This window comes from Apodemus sylvaticus, chromosome 2 (genome assembly GCF_947179515.1).
Source record: "Apodemus sylvaticus chromosome 2, mApoSyl1.1, whole genome shotgun sequence".
NCBI lineage: Eukaryota > Metazoa > Chordata > Mammalia > Rodentia > Muridae > Apodemus > Apodemus sylvaticus.
The window spans coordinates 151,537,281-151,558,357 of record NC_067473.1 but is presented as its reverse complement, the minus strand read 5'-3'; the positions used below and the strand labels follow the sequence as shown (position 1 = coordinate 151,558,357).

Sequence of the window (21,077 nt, the reverse complement as noted above, 5' to 3'; positions counted from 1 at the left end):
AAATAAAAATAAAATTTAACTCCATCTTAATATAAAGAAATTAAAATTAAGCCTGTCATTGTTTAAAAGAGGTGGACCTTATTTGCAAAATAATACACAGAATATAAGTTGAAGAATGCAAAGTTGTAAGAATGCAAAGTGATTAGCAGGAAATGGCCAAAAATTGCCATTCTTATATCTGACAAAGTAGACTTCAAGCCCAAGTTAGAAGAGATAAAAATAAGTTACTACTTATTTATAAGGAGAGCGTTCAAAGATGGTGGTATAATGATGACAAATACTTAGTACAGAGTGTCGGTGTGTTTAGTTTCATAAAACAAATACTGTTGGACATACAGGGATAGTTGGTTCCAGGCAAGGGCAGAGGGAGGGACAAGAAATGCCAGGGGAAGAGGGAGAATTGTAAAAGTAAGTATAAAATTAAAAAATATACAGAAGATAATAATGATAGATTCTCATGAAACTTGAAGACTTGTTAGGGAATATGTTGAAAGCCTATATTACAGTAAAATGAAGAGTCTAGAGATAGTTAAGGTTCTGTATACAGAATACCTATCAGAGGTAATCCAGTAGAATATATACACAACTGGGACATCTATAGTGTGTATTGATGCTGGAGTCATGATGGAGTGTCTCAAGTAAGAAGCTGCCAGATAATGACTAGCTGCCGCTGTGATCATCTGCTAGGACCTTCTCAGCTGTGACTGTTGTCTCATATTTATGTGACCCATACCTGGGAGAAGACATGGTAGTCAGTAGGACTGATGGATGACATACTCATTGGTAGAAATAATACAGTAATTATTGGCTGGATACTGTCAGGAACCATTACCTGTTGGAAGAAAGCTTGCAAAAGAAGCAGACAAGAAGTATCTCAATGATTATATTAATTCATCTAAAAGCTTAACACAAAGAATAGAGGCTAAGAAGGGCAAAACTTTTTATGACAGGTGATTCAGAAGACATCAAACTATTTATGCTAACTCTAATATCTACCATTTATTTTTGTTGGTTAAAACATGAATCTAGATGATGTTTGCTCTTCTGGATGAGATGTGACTCTATATAGGATCTTCTTATTTTTATTTTTATTTGTTTTTAATTGAGACAAGTTTTCATTCTGTAGTCTGATCTGGAGTTCACTAAGTAGACTAGGCTGGCCTTGAACTTACAGCGATATACCTGCCTCTGTCTTTTTTGTGTGTGCTGGTATTAAAGGGGTTTACCACTATGTCTAGTCAGATATGATTTTCTGTAAAGATCATTTAGAAATGGAAAAATATTAAAAACTGTAAAATTTCTTTGAAGTTTTTTGATCACCAGTCACCATAACTGGCTGCTGCTTGTCATTTATAGAACACTAGGACTGATACCTTGATCTCTTGATTTTGATTATGATTTATTTGGAATGGAGTCATTCTTTCTTCAAGGGTTAAATAATGTCATGCATCTCCACTATAAACTTAGTAAAAAAGATGAACATCAGTGCTTTCCAGTCCATTCTATGAATCAGAAAAGCAAGGACCATTACCAGCTTTATTTTATGAAGTTATTTCTTACTATACTGAAACCAAATCTAGATAAGAACAGAACAGGAAAAGGAGGAGTGTAGTGTCTGGAGTAATGGATGGATGGGTAAAAGAGCGTGTGGCACAAGCGTGCTGATCTGAGTTTGATCTTCAGAACCCACAGTTGGAAAGGGAAACCAGCTTTCAGAAGCTGCCTTCTGAGCTCCACCTATTCACCATAGCAAGTGGATGCACATGCACAGACACACACGGATAAAGAATGGTTTTAAGAAAATAAAATTATATAGCAATTTCCTTTATTGAATATGAACACAAAAATTTTTTGTTTTTTTATTTTTTTTATTCAATATATTTTTATTTACATTTCAAATGATTTCCCCTTTTCTGGCCCCCGACTTCCCGAAAGTCCCAAAAGCCCTCTTCCCTCCCCCTGTTCTCCCATCCACCCCTTCTCACTTCCCTGTTCTGGTTTTTCCCTATACTGCTGCACTGAGTCTTTCTAGAACCAGGCCACTCCTACGTTCTTCTTGTACATCATTTGATGTGTGGATTATGTTTTGGGTATTCCAATTTTCTAGGCTAATATCCACCTATTAGTGAGTGCATACCATGATTACTCTTTTGAGACTGGGTTACCTCACTTAGTATGATGTTCTCCAGCTCCATCCATTTGTCTAAGAATTTCATGAATTGATTGTTTCTAATGGCTGAATAGTATTCCGTTGTGTATATATACCACATTTTTTGCATCCATTCTTCTGTTGAGGGATACCTGGGTTCTTTCCAGGCTATTATAAATAGGGCTGCTATGAACATAGTGGAGCACGAATCCTTATTACCTGCGGGGGAATCCTCTGGGTATATGCCCAAGAGTGGTATAGCAGGATCCTCTGGAAGTGACGTGCCCAGTTTTCTGAGGAACCGTTTTCTTCAAGACAGGGTTTCTCTGTTTAGCCCTGGCTGTCCTGGAACTCACTGTAGACCAGGCTGGCCTCGAATTCAGAAATCCACCTGCCTCTGCCTACCAGAGTGCTGGGATCACAGGTGTGTTCCACCACTGCCCGGCTACAAAAATTCTTAATAAAAATTTTTTATTTATTTGTTATTCAGTATAGTCTTCATGAAGATTCTTAATAAAAATATTTATTTATTTATTTTTATTTGATATATACTTTATAAAAGTTCTTAATAAAAATATTAAAACCATATTCAGCAGTATATTAAAAGTTCATTTCCTGGGGACAATTGGCTTGCTTCCAGGAATGGCTGGGTAATTGACATGTACATAGGCTTTATTACAGTGAAGCATTTCCTTCTATTCCTAGTTTCTCAGAGTGGGGATCCACTATGATGTAAGAATGCTGAATGATTGTTAAGATTTTTTTTCTGCACAAACTGAAATGAACATGTAAGTTTACAGATTTCCAGAGAAACTGTGACTGGAATTATGTCATTATATCCAATTTTGACTTTAGACTCTACGAAGGCATTTTCTTCTGAAAAACATTTTACTTATTTGTTTGTTTGTTTGTTTGTTTATTTATTTAGTGTGTATGGTGTGTATGTGCTTCAGCACTCTTGTCACAGTGCATTGTGGGGAGCTAAGAGGCCAACTTGTGAACGTTGGTTCTTTGCTTCCACCACGTGTGTCCCAGGAGTTAAATTCTGTTTGTCAGGCTTGGTGGCAAGCATCTGTATCTGCTAGGCCATCTTGCTGGTTCTCAGAAGCCATGTTCAACATGTTAGCTAAAGGCATGTACATAGGTCACCCTAACACAGAGACAAATATCATGTTACAAGTCGATATTTACTGGTATGGTAGTTAGGAGGCCAAGAGTAGTTATGGCTTAATAAAAGGACCCATTTGAGTTTTGGTTATAAGAGGCAGGGAGCTAGGGCAATAATAACAAACTTTTATGTTTATTATTATTATAATGACTTTTAATAAAGGATATCATAATCACACTCACTTCTTTCCTGCTTGAAAAATGATAAAAGATATGCATTTACCTGAATTTAACTCAGATTAATCCAAGTACAACTGAAATCTGAGTTTTTAAAAAAAATCTTACAAAACTGTTGGAATTTGTTTTTTTCTGAGTACATTATGGATTTCATAACATGTTTGTATTTTCTTGTATGCTTAGATATAAGTAAAATTATTTACTGTTTAGTTTGTAGGGGAAAAAGAATGAAAATCTCTATTCCACAGTTCTGATGTTTTATAATATATATTTCTACATATACATTCAAGAAATGCCTTCTATTTTACTAACATATTTCTTTTTATGCCCCATATTAGTGGAAAGGGTTTTAGCGAGGCAGGAAGCTCACTATGCTCTCCCTGGTTGTAGTTACTCTGTGGGTGCACTGTGGACACGCCCATGCTCACGTACATCTGCCACACACAACTCAAGGTCTTCAGTATGTAATAGTAAGGGACACAAACTGAAACAAAGGACAGTGAGAGTAGAAATAGTGACCCACATGTAGAATATGAACCGTGTCCAACCATTAAGATGTAACTATCTTATTGCTAAAAAGAAGTTAGAAATAATTTGTTTAGAAAATCAAGAAAAAGACTCATAAAGACAAAAACAGATACCCTGATCTTTTAAAATCTTCCTGTGTGTGCATGCACAGTCATGTTTGGGTACATGCTCTGTGTTGCAAGAATTTTATTACACTTTTTTGAATTAATAATGTCATATGAGTGTTATGTCCAGTATTTTGAAAATCAAGATGTAAATAGTTTTAAAAACACACATAAATAAGGCATAGGGTAGACTAGATTGTGAGCAATGGATTTCCTAAATCTTGTTCTGAAAATCAAAACTGTGACCTAGTTCTGTGTTGTAAGGAGTAAATTTATTTTCTTTTACTTTTAAGATGTAATTACTTTTTTTTAACTTTAAGATATAATTATGATTTTAAAAAATGATGAAAAGTAGTACAACTTTGATTGGATCGGATATTCAGCCTGTAATATATGCCTTTAACCAAAACCGAATCTAGTGGTTTTAAGTGGGTTTCTTATTTTGGGTGTCATAATGCCTTCAATAACCAGGTCTTGCTACAGACATCACTAGCTCCCAGCACCATCTGGAATAACTCTCAGATAAAAAGTGAAAGGAATTTATATATATATATATATAGTATGTGAAAAGTCTAAGAAGAATTTTTTAAAAAATTTTAAAAATAAGCTGTGTGACTCATAAAAACCAAATTATTCTTTTATGTCAAATAAATTCTATTATTCTATTAAGTCAAATAAATATTTCTTTGACTTTTCTAATGTGAAGTCCACAATCTTGTTATTAATTGGTAGACTACTATATTTTAGAAGTGCTAAAACAAAATTATAAATTTGGAAAGCCAAATGAAGATGTTATCTTTATTTCCTTTGATGGTAATGTTTTCATTGTCTTGTTTGTAGCAGACACCTGTAAATACTTCATATGACAAAGTGAAGTGTTACTGTCATTTCAGTGGTATGGATTCTATCACAGGACAAATTTTTATTTTGTGGTCAATGCCATTAATTCACCATTTCCTTTTGACTCCTTGCTCCTCAGCAGACCCTAAGTACTCAACCTCAGAGCTTCACAAAGGGGAGGGATGGCCCTCGTAAGCGCTCTCCTACCTCTTGTTGATGGGCCTACTTTTCCTGTGAAGCAGAGTCTCACTATGCTGTCCTTGCTGACCTTGAACCCACTCTGTTGTCAGGCAGGCTCTGACTGTGATACTTCCTGCTCAGCTGGGATGGCAGCCTGCACAGTTCTTTTTTTAAAGGATATATTGGTTTGTTGAGTTTTGTTTACATTTGTTTTTAAGACAGGGTCTTACTCTATAGTAGAAAGTGACCTGAGATTCACTATATAAGCCAGATTGGTCTCTAGCTTGTGATCTGTTCTTTTATCTCAGTCTCTAGGCTGTTCATGTGGCACTGTTTTTAGTTTTTTTTTGAGGATCTGCCAAAAAAATTTCCATGGTGGTTATTTCAGTGTACTAGGATTCTGTTTTGTCCACATCCTCACCAACAGTTGCTATCTGTTGTCTTCTTTATTCTAGCCATTATAAGAGATGATATAGGAGGCGCTATCTTGTAGGTTTGATTTGCATTTTTTGTAATGTTGAGTATGTTTTCCTATGTAGATATTGTTACTCGTTTGTCTATTGAACACTTTCCCCATATAAATATTGGTGTTTTGCATTTTATAAAATGTCATCATTTTCTCATTTACCATACTCCCTCAACCCCCAACCCCACCTTCTTTAAATTGGTTGCTTTTGTGTCTTGTTTGGCCTGGTCTTGTATTCCCGTGATCCTCAGCCTCCATGTGTGGTGTGTGCCATCATCCAACATCCTTTACCTGTTCTTAGTGAAATGAGCTGTTTTTTTTTTTTTTTAAATTTGTATATTAACTCCTTACCAGGCTTATTTTCTGGTTTGCAAATATTTTCTGCCAGTCTGCCTATAAGATTCTCTTTCCTCTATTGTTTGACATGAACCAGTTTTTTTAGTTTGAGAGAATCTCTGCTTTGTAGAGTACTTATGATACAAAACTATTTACTGCTTATTGTTATGGTATTCTTTTATGTTTTCTTCATGTAGTTTTTGGCTTCACATTTAAATCTTTAATATGGCTTGAGTTAATTTTTATATATGATATGAAAATATGGGTTCAAGCCCATTGTTCTTCATGTAGATCTAGTTTTTCATCATTGAAAGAAACTAGTCTTTCCTCATTGTGTGTTCCTAGCACCATGGTCAGAACTAATTGACTGTAAATGCAAGGACTTTGTATGCTGTCTATCATGATCCATTGATGGCTAAACATAAATGCAACTTAAAGCAATTAGTGAAATAGTCCATATGTTGGGAGAAAAATATTTAGACAACATTTAAGAGGTCTGCCATTTCAGGGGGGGGGGGAGGGAGAGGGAGAGGGGGGAGGGAAGGGGAAAGAAGAGAGGAGAGGAGAGGAGAGAGGAGGGGAGGGGAGGGGAGAGGAGAGGAGAGGAGAGGAGATAGAAAGACCCTAGAAAGGCTTTATCCAGCAATTAATGGGAACAGATGCAGAAACCCATAGCTAAACATTAGGCAGAGCTCTTGGAATCCTGTGAAAGAGGGAGGGGAAGGATTGTAGGAGCCAGAGGTGTCAAGGACACCACAAGAAAACCCACAAAATGTACTTCAAGGGCTCATGAGGGCACACAGGGAAGTCCATGTGGGTCTGACCAAGGACCTTTGCATGTGTTGTAGTTGTGTAGCTTAATGAGTTTGTTGGACTCCTAACTCGTCTGCCTGTTTTGGGGACCCCTTTCCTTCCACTAGGTTGTGAGGAGGTGTGCCTGGTCTTATTGCAGCTTGATATACTGTGTTTGATGGATATCCCTGGGAGACCTGCCCCTTTCTGAAGGGAAAGTGGGGAGTAAATCTTGAGGAAAAGGATGTGGGAGTGTGGGGAGTCAGAGGAGAGGAGAAAGGGCAAGCTGCGGTCTGGATGTAATATATGAGAGATGAATAAATTAAACAAACAAACACAACAACAACAACATAAGACAAAAGTGTCCTAACCAATGGAAGAAACATGTTTAGCTGACTGACAGTGGTAAAACAAGGAAAGGCCAGACACTGATAACCAAGAGGCTGCATTTTAGAACTTTAATTGACTGGGCTGAGGGTGTAGAGGAGTGATAGAGGCTTACTGAGCATGTGTGTAGGGCGCTGGGTTTCATGTCAGCTTTCCAGACCACCCTTTAAAAGTCCTACACTTGAGACCCTGTGTCTGTATGGTGCTAAGTATTAGTTGATGTAGTGACATGTGACAGATGATCAGGCATTTCCTATGAGAGAAACTGTTAAAGATGTACTGTGTGACCTGGGCCTGTCCTTTGGACAAACTCTTTCATAGTTCTCTCTCTTTGCCCTGAGTAGCATTGTTTGCCATAGCAAGAAAGTTGCCTATTACTTTGAGAATGGAGTAAAAGATTCCATCCATCATTTGATATTAGAGTCAAATTGAGGGATTAAAATAATCCATACCATTTTCACTGATAACTGAGTCTTAGACAACACATTGAAAGTAAGTACTTAGAAATCTTATAAAATTAGAAAATGTGCAAACTAATGAAGCCGTCTATATATGTGTAACAGACATGTAAGAAAGGATTTTCATTTTATTTGTTTGGAAACAGATCCTTAAGACTGGTCTAGAACTCATTATGTAGCTTAGGCTGACCTTAAAATCCCAGCTATCCTTTCTAACCCTTGAAAATACTGAGATTATAAGCATGTATAGCATTCTTCACAACTGGAAGGCCATTTTAAACATAAAATTGAATTTAGTATATTTTAGACTACTCACAGTGAAGGACAGAGTGACAGTGTATCAAGACAGAGTAATACGGAGCTGCAAAAATAGAGTATTCTGTTTCTCCCCTAAGTTCCTAGCTGCTCCTGTTGTTATTGTCACCCACACATATAGTAGACATTGCCCATTGAATATTTGAAGTATTTAATAAGCATCTGATTGTGTTCTAAGGTCATATTTTAATCAGCCAACTAATATTTCAGTATATTGATGTCAAGAGACTGCTTCTGTGTTTCACATCCTCTTGTGCCTTTCTTTCATCCGACAATTTCATTGTGTCTGCTAGTATACATTTCCATTAGAAAACTACAGCATTATTATCGTGTATAGTTTGGTGCCTTGGACAGGAAAAAAACCAGAATTTTTGACAAGAATGTGTATTAGGAGTATCTTGTTGCTATTCAGATACTCCTTGTCACAGGCAAGCATGTAAATAAACACGTACCTCCTGTGTATACATGAAAAGCTTTGTCTTCCTTTTTCCATCAACAGGCAAGTGAAAGACCAGAATAAGAAGGTAGCAAATCTGAAGCACAAGGAACAGGTGGAGAAGAAGAAGAGTGCACAGATGCTGGAGGAGGCCCGGAGGAGGGAGGACAGTCTGAGTGACAGCTCTCAGCAGCTGCAGGTCAGAGCCCCAGGCTGGAGGAGTGCTCACCAAGATCTGATCCTCCATTAGCTGCTGTCTGCTCTGCCTCTGTATCCTCTTTCTTTCTCTAACCCTGCCTGCTGCCTTCCCCTTAGACTCCTATTAAGGAAAAAAGGAATGGCTTTTACATAGAACAGGCAAGTTTTATTCTACAGCTATGTGAGGATACCTCAGCATAGGAGTCATCTTGCTTCAAGTTGACCACACTTAATTGGTAAGTTCAATGTCAGTCCAGTGAGTCTGTTACAGTAAAGCTTCAGGATTGTTTGTACGACTGTCTGGCAGTTCCAGTCATTAAATGTGTTGGCAATTTTGGGTTGTGTGGGTCTCTCTCCCCCCAACCCCTGACTTTGTTTTTTTTCTATTTTTTCTTTTAAGTTTTAAAATTATTATTTTATAACAGTAAATAATAATAATTATTATTATTTTACATGTATAGGTCTTTTGCCTGCATGTATGTGTACCATTTATTTTTTTTAATGCCTGGTGCCCTCAGAGGGAGTCAAACCTCCTGATACTGGAGTTACATATAGCTATGACCTGCCATGTCGGTTCTGAGAATTGAACATAGGTCTTTTGGAAGAGCAGCCGGAGCTCTTAATCACGGAGCCATCTCTCCAGCCCTCTCTATTTTTTTTTTAAAAGGTGTTCACCTCCTTTTTAATTTCTCTTTTTATGTTGTTATGCATATGGATATCTTGCCTGTGTGTATATTCATGCATCATATCTGCACCTGTTGACCATGGAGGTCAGAAAAGAGCATGACATTCCATGCAACTTGAGTAGCAGATGGTTGTGAGTTGCCATGGGGGTGCCGAGAGTCACACCCAGCTCCTCTGGGAGAGCAACAAGAGTGCAGTTATTCACAACTTAATTAAACTAGTGCTAATCATAATAGTAGTAGCTATAGTGTGATAAATGCCAATTAGATTCTTAGTATTTAAGTTAGGCCTAAAGCAGTTGTGGAGTTGAATGCAGAGGCACTAAAGTACTCTAATGCCCTAGCTCCCTGACTGAGTGAGCATTTAATGTGGCATTACCTCTCTGTAGCATGGCCTGTTTCTCATGGCTGCAATACTTCACAAAGAAGGTGTCTTAGTCAGGGTTTCTGTTCCTGCACAAACATCATGACCAAGAAGCAAGTTGGGGAGGAAAGGATTTATTCCACTTACACTTCCACATAGCTGTTAAGTCAGGACTGGAACTCAAGCAGGCCTGGAACTCAAGCAGGTCAGGAAGCTGATGCAGAGGTCATGGAGGGATGTTATTTACTGGCATGCTTCCCCTGGCTTGCTCAGCTTGCTCTCTTATAGAACACAAGACCACCAGCCCAGGGTTGGCACCACCCACAAAGGGTTCTCCCACCCTTGATCACTAATTGAGAAAATGCCTTACAGCTGGATCTCATGGAGGCATTTCCCCAGCTGAAGCTCCTTTCTCTGATAACTCCAGCCTGTGTCAAGTTGACACACAAAACCAGCCAGTACAGAAGGCTTTTAGATCTTAGAGAATGCTCAGCATTTGCTAATCCATATATGTCCCCTTGAAAGCAGCTGAGCTGCCGCCACCTTGCTGTCCTATCCTCTCGGCTCTCCTTAGGTATGGTGCAGTGTGCACTGTACAGCTGGTAATTATCAAGTTTTGACTGTAGAGATGTGGAGATGCTGTTTTAGGCTTTATAGTGACTTCATCCTAGACAGAAGTTGTTCAGTGGCTATCTTTTTTTTCTTGCTCCTCATTCATACAACATTTACTGCTTACAGTTCTTAATAAAATTTTTTCCTCTTTTATACCAGCTTTTGAAAATGTACCTTATCAGTTTTTCTCACCCTTGCCAAAGCTTCATAGTGACATTTTTTTTTCCTTTTTCTATACTTCCTTCCTTTTCAAAATGTGAATCTGATGGATAGAAAATATTCATTTGGGGGAATTTCTATTACTCTTACTACCAGTAATCCTTAGTAAAATAAATCCAGAATACAGTTTTAATTAAAATATTTATTGACATATTTTTTTAGCAGTTGTACTTAACTGTGGGAGGGGCTGTTTGCTGGGTGGTAGATGGAAGGTGGAGAAAATGGGCTGTGCATGTATCTATTCCTGCTTGTGTGATTGTGGATAGAGGTTGACCATCTGCCTTGAGTTTCTGCTGCCTTGACTTCTTTGTCCCTTTCTGTATCTTGACTACATTGTAGCTTAAACTATGAGTCAAGATAAATTCTTTCTCCTATGACAGTGGGAATGAGCGTGAATAATACAGGCCGGTGAGGGAAAGAGCAGTGTGCAGGTGAGGGGTGGGCACAGAGAGGGGTTATTCCTATGCTCTTGGCGTAGAGATTTGGCTATATAATGGTGATGCATAAGATGACAGAGCCTGATGATGATCGTTGAGATTGCCTGGGAAAAAGAACAAGTCCATATTCTTTTTTTTTAAGATTTATTTATTTATTATGTATAAGTACACTGTAGCTGTAGAAGAGGGCATCAGATCTTATTACAGATGGTTGTGAGCCACCAGGTGGTTGCTGGGATTTGAACTCAAGACCTTTGGAAGAACAGTCAGTGCTCTTAACCTCTGAAACATCTCTCCAGCCCAACAAGTCCATTTTCAACACTTATAGTGTCCATGAGATAGCCCAGTGGAGACATCAAAAAGGAATTAAATGTGGGAGGATGATAGAGAAATATGGAAGTTAATTTTGAAAATGATCTTAAAAATAAAATATTTAGGGGTCCCCAACCTCAATCCAAATGTTGGCTGCAAGTATCTGCATTTATCTCAGTCAGCAGGTAGAGCCTCTTAGAGGACAGCCATACTTGTTCTGTCTGCAAGTACTTCTTGTCATCAGCAATAGTGTCTGGGTTTGGTGTGCACACATGGGATAGATCCCACATCGGAGTGTCACTGGGTCGTCTTTCTGCCAGTCTTTGCTCCATTTTTGTCCCTGAATTTCCTTTAGAAAGGACCCATTCTGGGTTCAAAATTTTAAAGATGGGTAGGTGACCCACTACCTCAACTGGGAGCCATATATATCTACTGAAGGTGGTCTCTTCAGGTTCCATCTCCCCACAGTTAGACATTTCAGCTAATATCATACCCATTGAGTCCTGGTAGTCTCTTACTTCCCAGGTCTCTGGAATTTTCTAGAGGCCCCACCCCCACCCCAACTGTTACATATTTTGATTGATTCTCCTGGCCCTCTGGGTGTCTCTCCTGTCTTCTACCATATCTTATCCTGCCTCTCCTTTTTCCCTCCCACCTCTCCTCTCCTACCCAGGTTCCTCCCTCCCTTTGCCTCCCATGATTATTTTGTTCCCCCTTTGAAGTGGGTTTGAGGTATCCACACTTGGGCCTTCCTTCTTGTTAAGCTTCTTACAGTCTGTGAGTTGTATCATAGGTTTTCTGAATGTTTTGGCTAATATCCACTTATCAGTAAGTACATACCATGTATGTCCTTTGGGATTTGGTTACCTTACTCAGGATGATACTTTCTAGTTCCATTCTTTTGTCTTCAAAATTGATGATAAATAGCTGAATAATATTCCCATGTGTAAATGTATCCATTCTTCGGCTGAGGGACATCTGGGTTGTTTTCAGCCTCTGGCTATTACAAATAAGTCCATTATGAGCATAGTGGAGCATGTGTCCTTGTGATGTGATGTAGGATCTTTTGAGTCTTCAGGTAGAACTATTTCCAATTTTCTAAGGAACTGCCAGGTTGATTTCCAAAGTGGCTGCAATTCCACCAGCAATGGAAGAGAGCTCCTCTTCTTTACATACTCATCAGCATGTATTGTGGTTTGAGTTTTTTGTCTTAGCCATTCTGATTGGTGTAAGGTGGAATCTCAGGATTGTTCTGATTTGCATTTCCCTGATGACTAAGTGGTTGAACATTTCTTTAGCTGCTTCTCAGCCGTTTGAGATTCCTTTGTTGGGAATTCTCTGTTTAGCTTTGTACCTCTTTTTTTTTTTTTTAATAGATATATTCTTTATTTACATTTCAAGTGATTTCCTCTTTCTTGGATCCCTCCTCCCCCAAAGTCCCATAAGCCCTCTTCCCTCCCCCTGTTCCCCAATCCACCCCTTCCCGCTTCCCTGTCCTGGTATTCCCCTATACTGCTGCACTGAGCCTTTCCAGGATTAGGGGCCTCTCCTTCCTTCTTCTTGGGCATCATTTGATATGTGAATTGTTTCTTGGGTATTCTGAGCTTCTATGCTAATATCCACTTATCAGTGAGTACATACAATGTGTTTTCTTTTGTGATTGGGTCACCTCACTCAGGATGTCATTCTCCAGTTCCACCCACTTGTTTAAGAATTTCATGAATTCATTGTTTTCAATAGCTGAGTAGTATTCCATAGTTTAAATATACCACATTTTCTATATCCATTCCTCCACTGAGGGACATCTGGGTTCTTTCCAGCTTCTGGCTATTATAAATAGGGCTACTATAAACATAGTGGAATATGTGTCCTTATTACATGCTGGGGAATCCTCTGGGTATATGCCCAGGAGTGGTATAGTGGGATCCTCTGGTAGTATCATGCCCAGTTTTCTGAGGAACCGCCAGACTGATTTCCAGAGTGCTTGTACTAGCTTGCAACCCCACCAGCAGGGAGGAGTGTTCCTCTTTCTCCACATCCTTGCCAGCACCTGTTTTCTCTTGAGTTTTTGATCTTAGCCATTCTGACTGGTGTGAGGTGAAATCTCAGGGTTGTTTTGATTTGCATTTCCCTGATGACTAAGGATGTTGAACATTTCTTTAGGTGCTTCTCAGCCATTCGATATTTCCCAGGTGAAGAGTCTTTTTTTTTTTAGCTCTGTACCCCATTTTTTAATAGGGTTATTTTGCTCTCTGGAGTCTACCTTCTTGAGTGTTTTATCTTGGATATTAGCCCTCTGTCAGATGTAGGGTTGGTAAAGATCTTTTCCCAATTTGTTGGTTACCATTTTGTCCTTTTGACAGTGTCCTTTGCCTTACAGAAACTTTGTAGTTTTATGAGGTCCCTTCTTATGCAGAAGCATAAGAAGGTAGAGCTGAACTTGTAAGATTTGCCATGTTATAGTTGAGCGAGTCGGTGAGAAGGATTTCAGGAAGCTGTATGACTTGATGAGAATGGTTTGTTAGGAGAGGGAACGGAGACCAGTTGTCTTAGTTAGGGTTTTACTGCTGTGAATAGATACCATGACCAAGGCAAGTCTTATAAAGGACACCATTTAATTAGGGCTGGCTTACAGGTTCAGAGGATCAGTCCATCATCATCAAAGTGGGAGCATGGCAGCATCTAGGCAGGCATGGTGAATGCAGAGCGGACACGTACTCCAACAAAGCCCTACCTCCAAAAAGTGCCACTCCCTGGGCCAAGCATATATAAACCACCACACCAGTGTATAGAGGATGCAAAAGATCATCTCTCGGAGAGGAAACAGAAAGACCTCACCTCACACTGCAAAACCAATGTGACTTTGGTAGGTCCTTCAGGATATAACTCCATTGTATATTGATGAACATCAGTATGTATGTTATTTAATACACTCAAGATCCTGGGATAAGGTATAGCCTGGCCTATTGGTCTGATATGGTGGGGGTAATCTCAGTGGTCAAAAAGAGAGTGTCATGTCCTGAAGCTTGAATCACAGGTGACTGAACTGTGGGTTCTGGGATTGAACTCAGGTCCTGCGTAAGAGCAGTATACATTCTTAACCACTGAGTCATGTCTGTAGTCCCTATTACATTTTCTTGGCCTGGGAGGTGGGAGTATTATGGCTTCTTAGATCTAGGTCCTAGCTCTTCTAGATTTTCTGTCATACATTAACCAAAATTCATTTTCTTTGGAAGAACTTTAGAATATTTTACATATTTCTATATAAAAGATTTCACAAGACTTTATTGTGCCATGAATATTTAAAGTTTTTCTTTTTCTTTTCTGTTTTTTTCAATTTTTTTCTTTTTTTATATTGGATATATTCTTTAATTACATTTAAAATGTTATCCTTTTTCTCAGTATTCCCCCTCCCCAGAAAGCCCGTATCCCATCCTCCCTCCCCCTGCTTCTATGAGGGTGTTCCTCCACAAAACCTACTCCCACCTTCCTGCCCTCAATTCCGCTACAGTGGGCCATCTATGGAGGCTTCATCAGACCAAGGGCCTCTCCTCCTATTGATGCCTGACAAAGCAATCCTCTGCCACATATGCCGCTGGAGCCATGTGGACCCCTTAGTCCCTGGGAGTTCTAGAGGATCTGGTTGGTTCTTGTTGTTGTTCTTCCTGTGAGGTTGCAAACCCCTTCAGCTACTTCAGTCCCTTCTCTTACTCCTCCATTGGGGACCCTGCACTCAGTCCAGTGGTTTGCTGCGAGCATCTGCCTCTGTATTTGTAAGGCTCTGGCAGGGCCTCTCCGGAGACAGCCATATGAGGCTCCATTCAGCAACCATTTCTTAGAATTTCCATAGCATTGGATTGTTTTATAATTCCAGTTAATATTCACTAATACAGGACTTGAGTAATAAAGAAAAGTAAGGTTCATGTTGGTTATTAGTTGTTCTAGTTAAAATTTTCCCTTCAATTTTTTTTATTATATAGGAATTTAGCTTCATTTTAATTAAATTCAGTTCTGCAGTTGATTCTTTAACATTTTCTCTAAATCATAGTTTAACATAAATTTGATGATTCACATTTCATATAGGCTGTTAGTTAAATAGACTGCACATGTATTCTCTTGTTTATTGCATGGGACTTTAGTTTGAAAAATGTAAACAAGGTAAAACAAATTTTTGTGGTGGTTCCAATTTTTTTTTCTTTTTTTAAACTTCTCTCTCTGAACATCTAATTTAAGAGAAGGGCAGTGGGAAGGTGGAATCTTAGCAATTGTTGTAAAATTCAATTTTATATTGACAGCTGGTTACTGGGAAATTAGGTCCATAAACCTGTTGCCGTGTTAGCTGACCTGCACTGTAGCAGAAAACAGTGGCTAATATTCTTCCTTTCATGCTGTTTTACAGTTTGTAGAAAGAAAGAAGACAAAGGCTAGAACAGATAGAAATTTTTTTATTTGTGAGACAGTCTAAATAAAGGCCCTTGGTGGCAGGGTTGCAGAGGAAAGGTAGTTGGAGAATCTGGTTAGGTATAAGTTTGTCTTTTTCGTGAGTTGTAGAAACAATTTTTTTTTAAGTCTAGTGGAGAAAAATGGCATTTAAAATTCCCCTAGTTTTTGAAAGAAAGGAATCCAGGGTTTTCTGTGGAATGTAAACCCTTACTCATTCTGGGCAGAGCTGCTCTCTGCTCGTAGTCCATTCTTTGATAGGTCTGGCGTGGCCAGCTGTAGTGTCTCTGTTGCTCAGCACCAGCTAGCATTTCCCCATGCCCGTCAGACAGGTTCACAGTGCAGCTGGAAACAAGGCGCTGGTTGGTCAGTGTGGGAGGGGCCCCAGGTACCTGTTTAGAGTATCTCCTTCCTTGCAGCTTGCCAGGGCATAGCATCAAGAAGGAACTCTCAACTCTAGAGAGACCAGTATTAATGAATTGTGCAAGGGGATTGCTAAGGCATCTAGCACTCTATTAACTGACTCAAGTAAACTTCCAGTTAAGCTGCCACAGGATTTGACTTAATCTCCTTTTAATATGGAGTCTTTTTTCTTTTCTTTCTTTTTTTTTTAAGGAGCTCAGGAATTTATTGAAAGCTTTCAATAAGCTTTCAATAAGCTCTCTCTCATAGCTCTCATAAAGTTGTCACAGAGTTATGGCCTTTACTCTGTATGTGTCTATCTTTCTGTGTAAGTGTTACAGCCAAGTAGGCTAACCCAGTAGTAGAAACTGGTGATGTGTGTTAGTTCTGATGAGTAAGTAGAACCAATTGAAATTGAACAGCAGATACTGTTTGTTTTAAGTGTTTGGAAGTACTACAAGGTGACAAAGCCTGTTCTTTCATATTCTCAGGTAGCTTTTAGAGCTTTGTATTTGCGCCACAGTACTTTCCCCACTTATTCTCCTTCCTTCCCTTATTCTCCTAAGTTATCAACTTAACTTCTTTAAAACCTTGGTGCTATTACAATGTCCAACTCCAGGCCTGGAATTTAGCTCAGTGGTAGGACAGTTGCCTGGCACATGTGAGGACTTGGTTATACCCCTGCCTCACCCAAAAACTAAACAATGATAAACTGGTTAGCTCCTTATTTAACCCACACATTTTCTTTGTAGTTTTATTTTTAACAAAGAAATAACCATTGTTTCTGTTTAGGTATTGTAATCTGTTATTTACCATATGCACATGTTGTAGAGTAAGGCATATGTTCAGATCCTTATTTGCAATAAGAACATTTAAAGTCAATTTTACATCTAGGTATGGTGGCCCATTACTAGAATCCCAGCACCCTGCACAAATGAAGCCAAGGCTGTAGGGTTGAGAGTGTCAAGTTCACCTGAGGCTGTACCTGTTCTGTCTTCCAGTCAGGCTTCAGATTGTGTCCAGTTTCTGGTGTTCATACCTTTGTGTGGTGCTTGTGGAGGTTGGGGTGTGTGAATAGTAGAGGATGGCAGAAGACGTGATGCGTGACTTCTGGCCCAGATTTGATAGCACATAAGAGACATCTGGGATTTATTAGAATGTCTGACAGACAGGCTGTTCTACAGTAGAGTCTAAAGAAGTAGGGTCTGATACCAACAAGGGAATGTCTCAGCAGAGGGATAGATGAACTTGCCAGTGAGAGGAGGGCAAGGAAGCAAAAAGCAAACACTCTCTTCTTTGTGGTCGTATAACCCAGTCTTAGGCTCAGTCTTCCCATCTCAAACAATTCAGTCAAGAAAAGCCCTCAGCTATACCCAGCTGTTTGTGTTTTAGGATTCCAGTCCTAATTAAGTTGACAACTAAGATGAAATTTTATTGGATCTTGGGTAAGTGACATTCAGCACCAGTGATGGAAGAACAAACTGTCATAAGTATCTACCTTTACTTGTCCTACCTGATCCCTGGCTGGATTTGGTATAACCAACTGCTTGGAATCCTGGACCCACAGTTGTTTGGGCCTACATGCACATGCAGACTAACAGCCTGAAAAACTTAAGAAGGATTCTCCCTCCTAACAAGAAATCAAGTTTTAGGATAATATAATGGTTATACAGTGCAGAGAGATTTCTGGTTATTTGTGGTTCAAAGCTTAAATACTCCCTTTAAGTGGTTCCTTTGACCCTTTTCCTCAAATTTATAATTTGTAAATATATATCTCTTAGCTATATAGGGGTCAACCATCATAGTGCTCAAGATGAGTTTCTCTTTGTAAAGAGGGCTGTCTGTTAGGCGTCCATGATAGAAAAGCCACCCCGTAATTTACCACATTTAGACTTGTAATCTAAAAAATAGAAAACAGTGAAACCTAAAGGCCCTGGAGGGGGTTGGCATCAGCCTGCTCTTTTCCTTAGCCTCCTGAATCATTATAAGGGAAAAGGGAAAACAAAAGCCAGGGCACCTAGGGTATGTGTGTGGAGGGGGGGCAGAAATAAAGTAGGCCACAAGTCCAGAATAGAGGAGTCCTGAGAAGGAAAGGAATGCTGTATTTCAGGTTGTAGAAAGCCATGCAGATTTCATACAGAAAGAACAGGCATTAAGACACACAGCATCGCAAATCTCAGGCCTCCTTCCCAAGCCTAGCATCGCTTTTTGCCTCCAGCTGTTGTAGGTGCTATCCAGGAGGAACTTGCCTAGCACCTGGCCATCTATTCCTTTGGTTTCCCTTGGTATCTATCCTTTCCAAACACTCAGCTCTAGGCTGAAACAAATTATATCTGAACTTTCAGAATCTAGCCATTTAAAAGTATTAGCTATCATTGATACCTGGTAGTGTTGGGAGCACATGGTGGGGAAAACCCTGAAGTTCCCTCTAGAAATATGTAAATAAATCATGTAAAACAATGTGTCAAAATTAAAATAAGGGCTTGGGAGATGGCTCAGTAGTTAAGAGCACTGATTGCTCTTCCAGTGGTCCTTAGTTCAATTCCCAGCAACCACATGGTGGCTCACAACCATCTGCAGTGGGGTCTGATGCTCTCTTCTGTCTAAAGAGAGCAATGGTGAATACATTTAAAAAAATAAAAACAAAAAAAACACCACGGATGCTTGGTGTTGTCTTTTAATTTCATATAAAATAGAGGGCTCACTAGCACTGAGAAGTTTTATAGCTATCACTGTTTTGGTTTATGAAATGTGGTTACATTAGCCAAGATGCCAGTGAATTCATGTGGCCTTTGCCATGTTCATAATATCAATAACCAAGGTAGGGGCATGTCATGTGGCTGTCTACATCTTAATAACATCATTAGCCAAGGTGGTATACATCACATGGTTGCATCATCTTGATGGGGTCATTAGCCAAGATGACAACAAACCACATGGTTACTTTTTGCTTATGGTGAACTCTACTACATGATAAAATTAGCCTAACCCTTATCAGGGAACTAGTCACTATGGTATTCATTCATTTCACAGATTAAATATGGATAGTCACCCTCTTTCCCATGAATAGTCACCTGAGTTAGGTTACCATATAGGTCCAAAATAATAAAGCAACAAAATAGGAAGGTATTCCTTGGTTTCAAAATAAGAAAGATGAGTCCATTACCCTATCACACAAATCATAACTGTGGATGCCAAGCAGTGTCATCTGAATCCTGCTTGACTTCTGCTTAGTTGCTGTGCTTAAGTTTTGCCACAAAAGGAATCCACGGGCCATTTTGTGTGGGTTGAGGTCAGCAGGGTCTGTGACTCTCAGTGGCTAGAATTTAAAACCATAAGAAACCAACTTCTTCTTAATTTAAAACGTTAATAGCTGTCTGTGGCATTTTGACCCAGTTATAAGAGGAGTTGCCTGGGAGAAAAGACAAGATGTCAGTTAAACCTAAGTTTACAGCATTAATTTGTTTGTTTGTTTGTTTACTATTTAGGATTGATCAGCCTGTCTTCTCTTAGGATAGAGAGGAATATATTGAACAGATTTAGAGAGCTGCTTGCTAGCCAGAGGATTTGGTTAGCTTCTGTCTGAGAGAATCTGTTGTATTTTTTTTTTTTTTTTTTTTTTGTCATTGGTTGAGTGTCTCCGTACCTCCCTCTCTGTACTGCCCATGAAGCCCTGCTTCCCATTCCTCTTCGTAGGTGACTCACATCCTGGCCTCACTGCATTACCATTACTTGCATTACATGCATTACATGTTTCAACATCCAGAATGACTTGCCTGACTACTAAAGAAACACTTTGCTGTCCCTCCTTCATAGCATTTCTGACCTTTGGCCTGTTCACACATGTGCCCCGTTACAGTGGTCTTTACTCATTTGGGCCTTCTGCTGTATTGTGGAGAAACCTTCCATTCTGGGATCATTTCTGATGGGGTGGGGGGGGAGGAATTTCAACAGAAACCCTGGAAGCTGCTGCAGTTGGAGAGGGACATTTCTTTCCAGTTGGGTTGAAAATGCCAGAAAAACCCCCAATTCTTAGCAGTAATCAGTAAATACTCTTGGTCTCCCATAAAAGAATACACAAAGCAAACCTATTCTAGCAAGGATACATTTTTGCAAAAGGAGTGTCCAAGAACCCAAACTGGGCTAACAACACAAACTACTTTATGTCCTTATTTCTGATGTAGGTGGTTACTGTGTCTCATCTCATTGGTAGGTTCCTGACTTTACAGTCCAACATGATTGGCTAACTACCCAAAGAGCAAAGACAAGGTTCAGGAATAATCCTTGCTGGGTTAACTACCTTAGATCCAAACACAACAAGAAAAATGTTTCTCTTCCATCCATCCTCGGACACTGTGCTTCTATGACATCAGCCTTTTAGATTTCATATGTTCAGTTTAGTTTAATGTGCTTAGCTCATTTTATTTCACTTGATATCACCCCGGGTTTGGTAGTATTCCTGTTGTGTATATACAGCACATTTTTTTTTTGTAAGAACAAACCAATTGAACTTAAAGATGATTTTTTTTTTGAGTTTTTAAAAACTCCCTACCAGGCAAGCCATGAATTTTGGCAGTTGCCTGAACTAGGGAGATAGAGAAGAGGAAGATAGAAAGTCATGCAATCTGAGTACGGCTGGCATGGAGAGCATTTAATGTGCTTAGCTCATTTTATTTCACTTGATATCACCCCGGGGTTGGTTATTATTGTTGTTTTTGTACATGTCTGTATGATGAGGGGAAACACTTATGGCAATGTGCTTGTATGAAGTCAGAGGACAACGTTGTAGATACAGTTTGTTCTTTCTTCATGTCAGTTCTAGGGAATTGAGCTCAAATCATCTAGCTTTGCTGATTGAGTCATTGCACTGTCTGGAAGACATTTCTTTATCCATTCATCTACCGATAGACACTTGGGTTGATTGCGTGTCCTGGCTGTTTAGCTGTGGACCATCATGTGGAGCCGTAGTAAAGCTGGTCCGCAGATGTCTCTGCAGCCCACAGGTTTCCTTTCATTTGATATCCAGGTGTAGAGTTGGTGACTTGTTCAGTAGTTGAGTTTTAATAGTTTGAGGA

The 21,077-nt window shown here is 39.3% G+C and overlaps 1 protein-coding gene across 4 annotated transcripts in view; it reads left to right on the top strand.

Annotated features, from left to right (window-relative positions):
* Positions 1 to 21,077, top strand: part of Erc1 (ELKS/RAB6-interacting/CAST family member 1) — a 296,730-nt gene that overhangs the window by 129,476 nt on the left and 146,177 nt on the right. For all 4 annotated transcript variants that reach the window (XM_052174710.1, XM_052174709.1, XM_052174714.1 and 1 more), the window contains one exon: positions 8,399 to 8,534. In XM_052174710.1, coding sequence (XP_052030670.1) covers positions 8,399 to 8,534 — 136 coding nt within the window. The remainder of the gene's footprint in view (positions 1 to 8,398; positions 8,535 to 21,077) is intronic.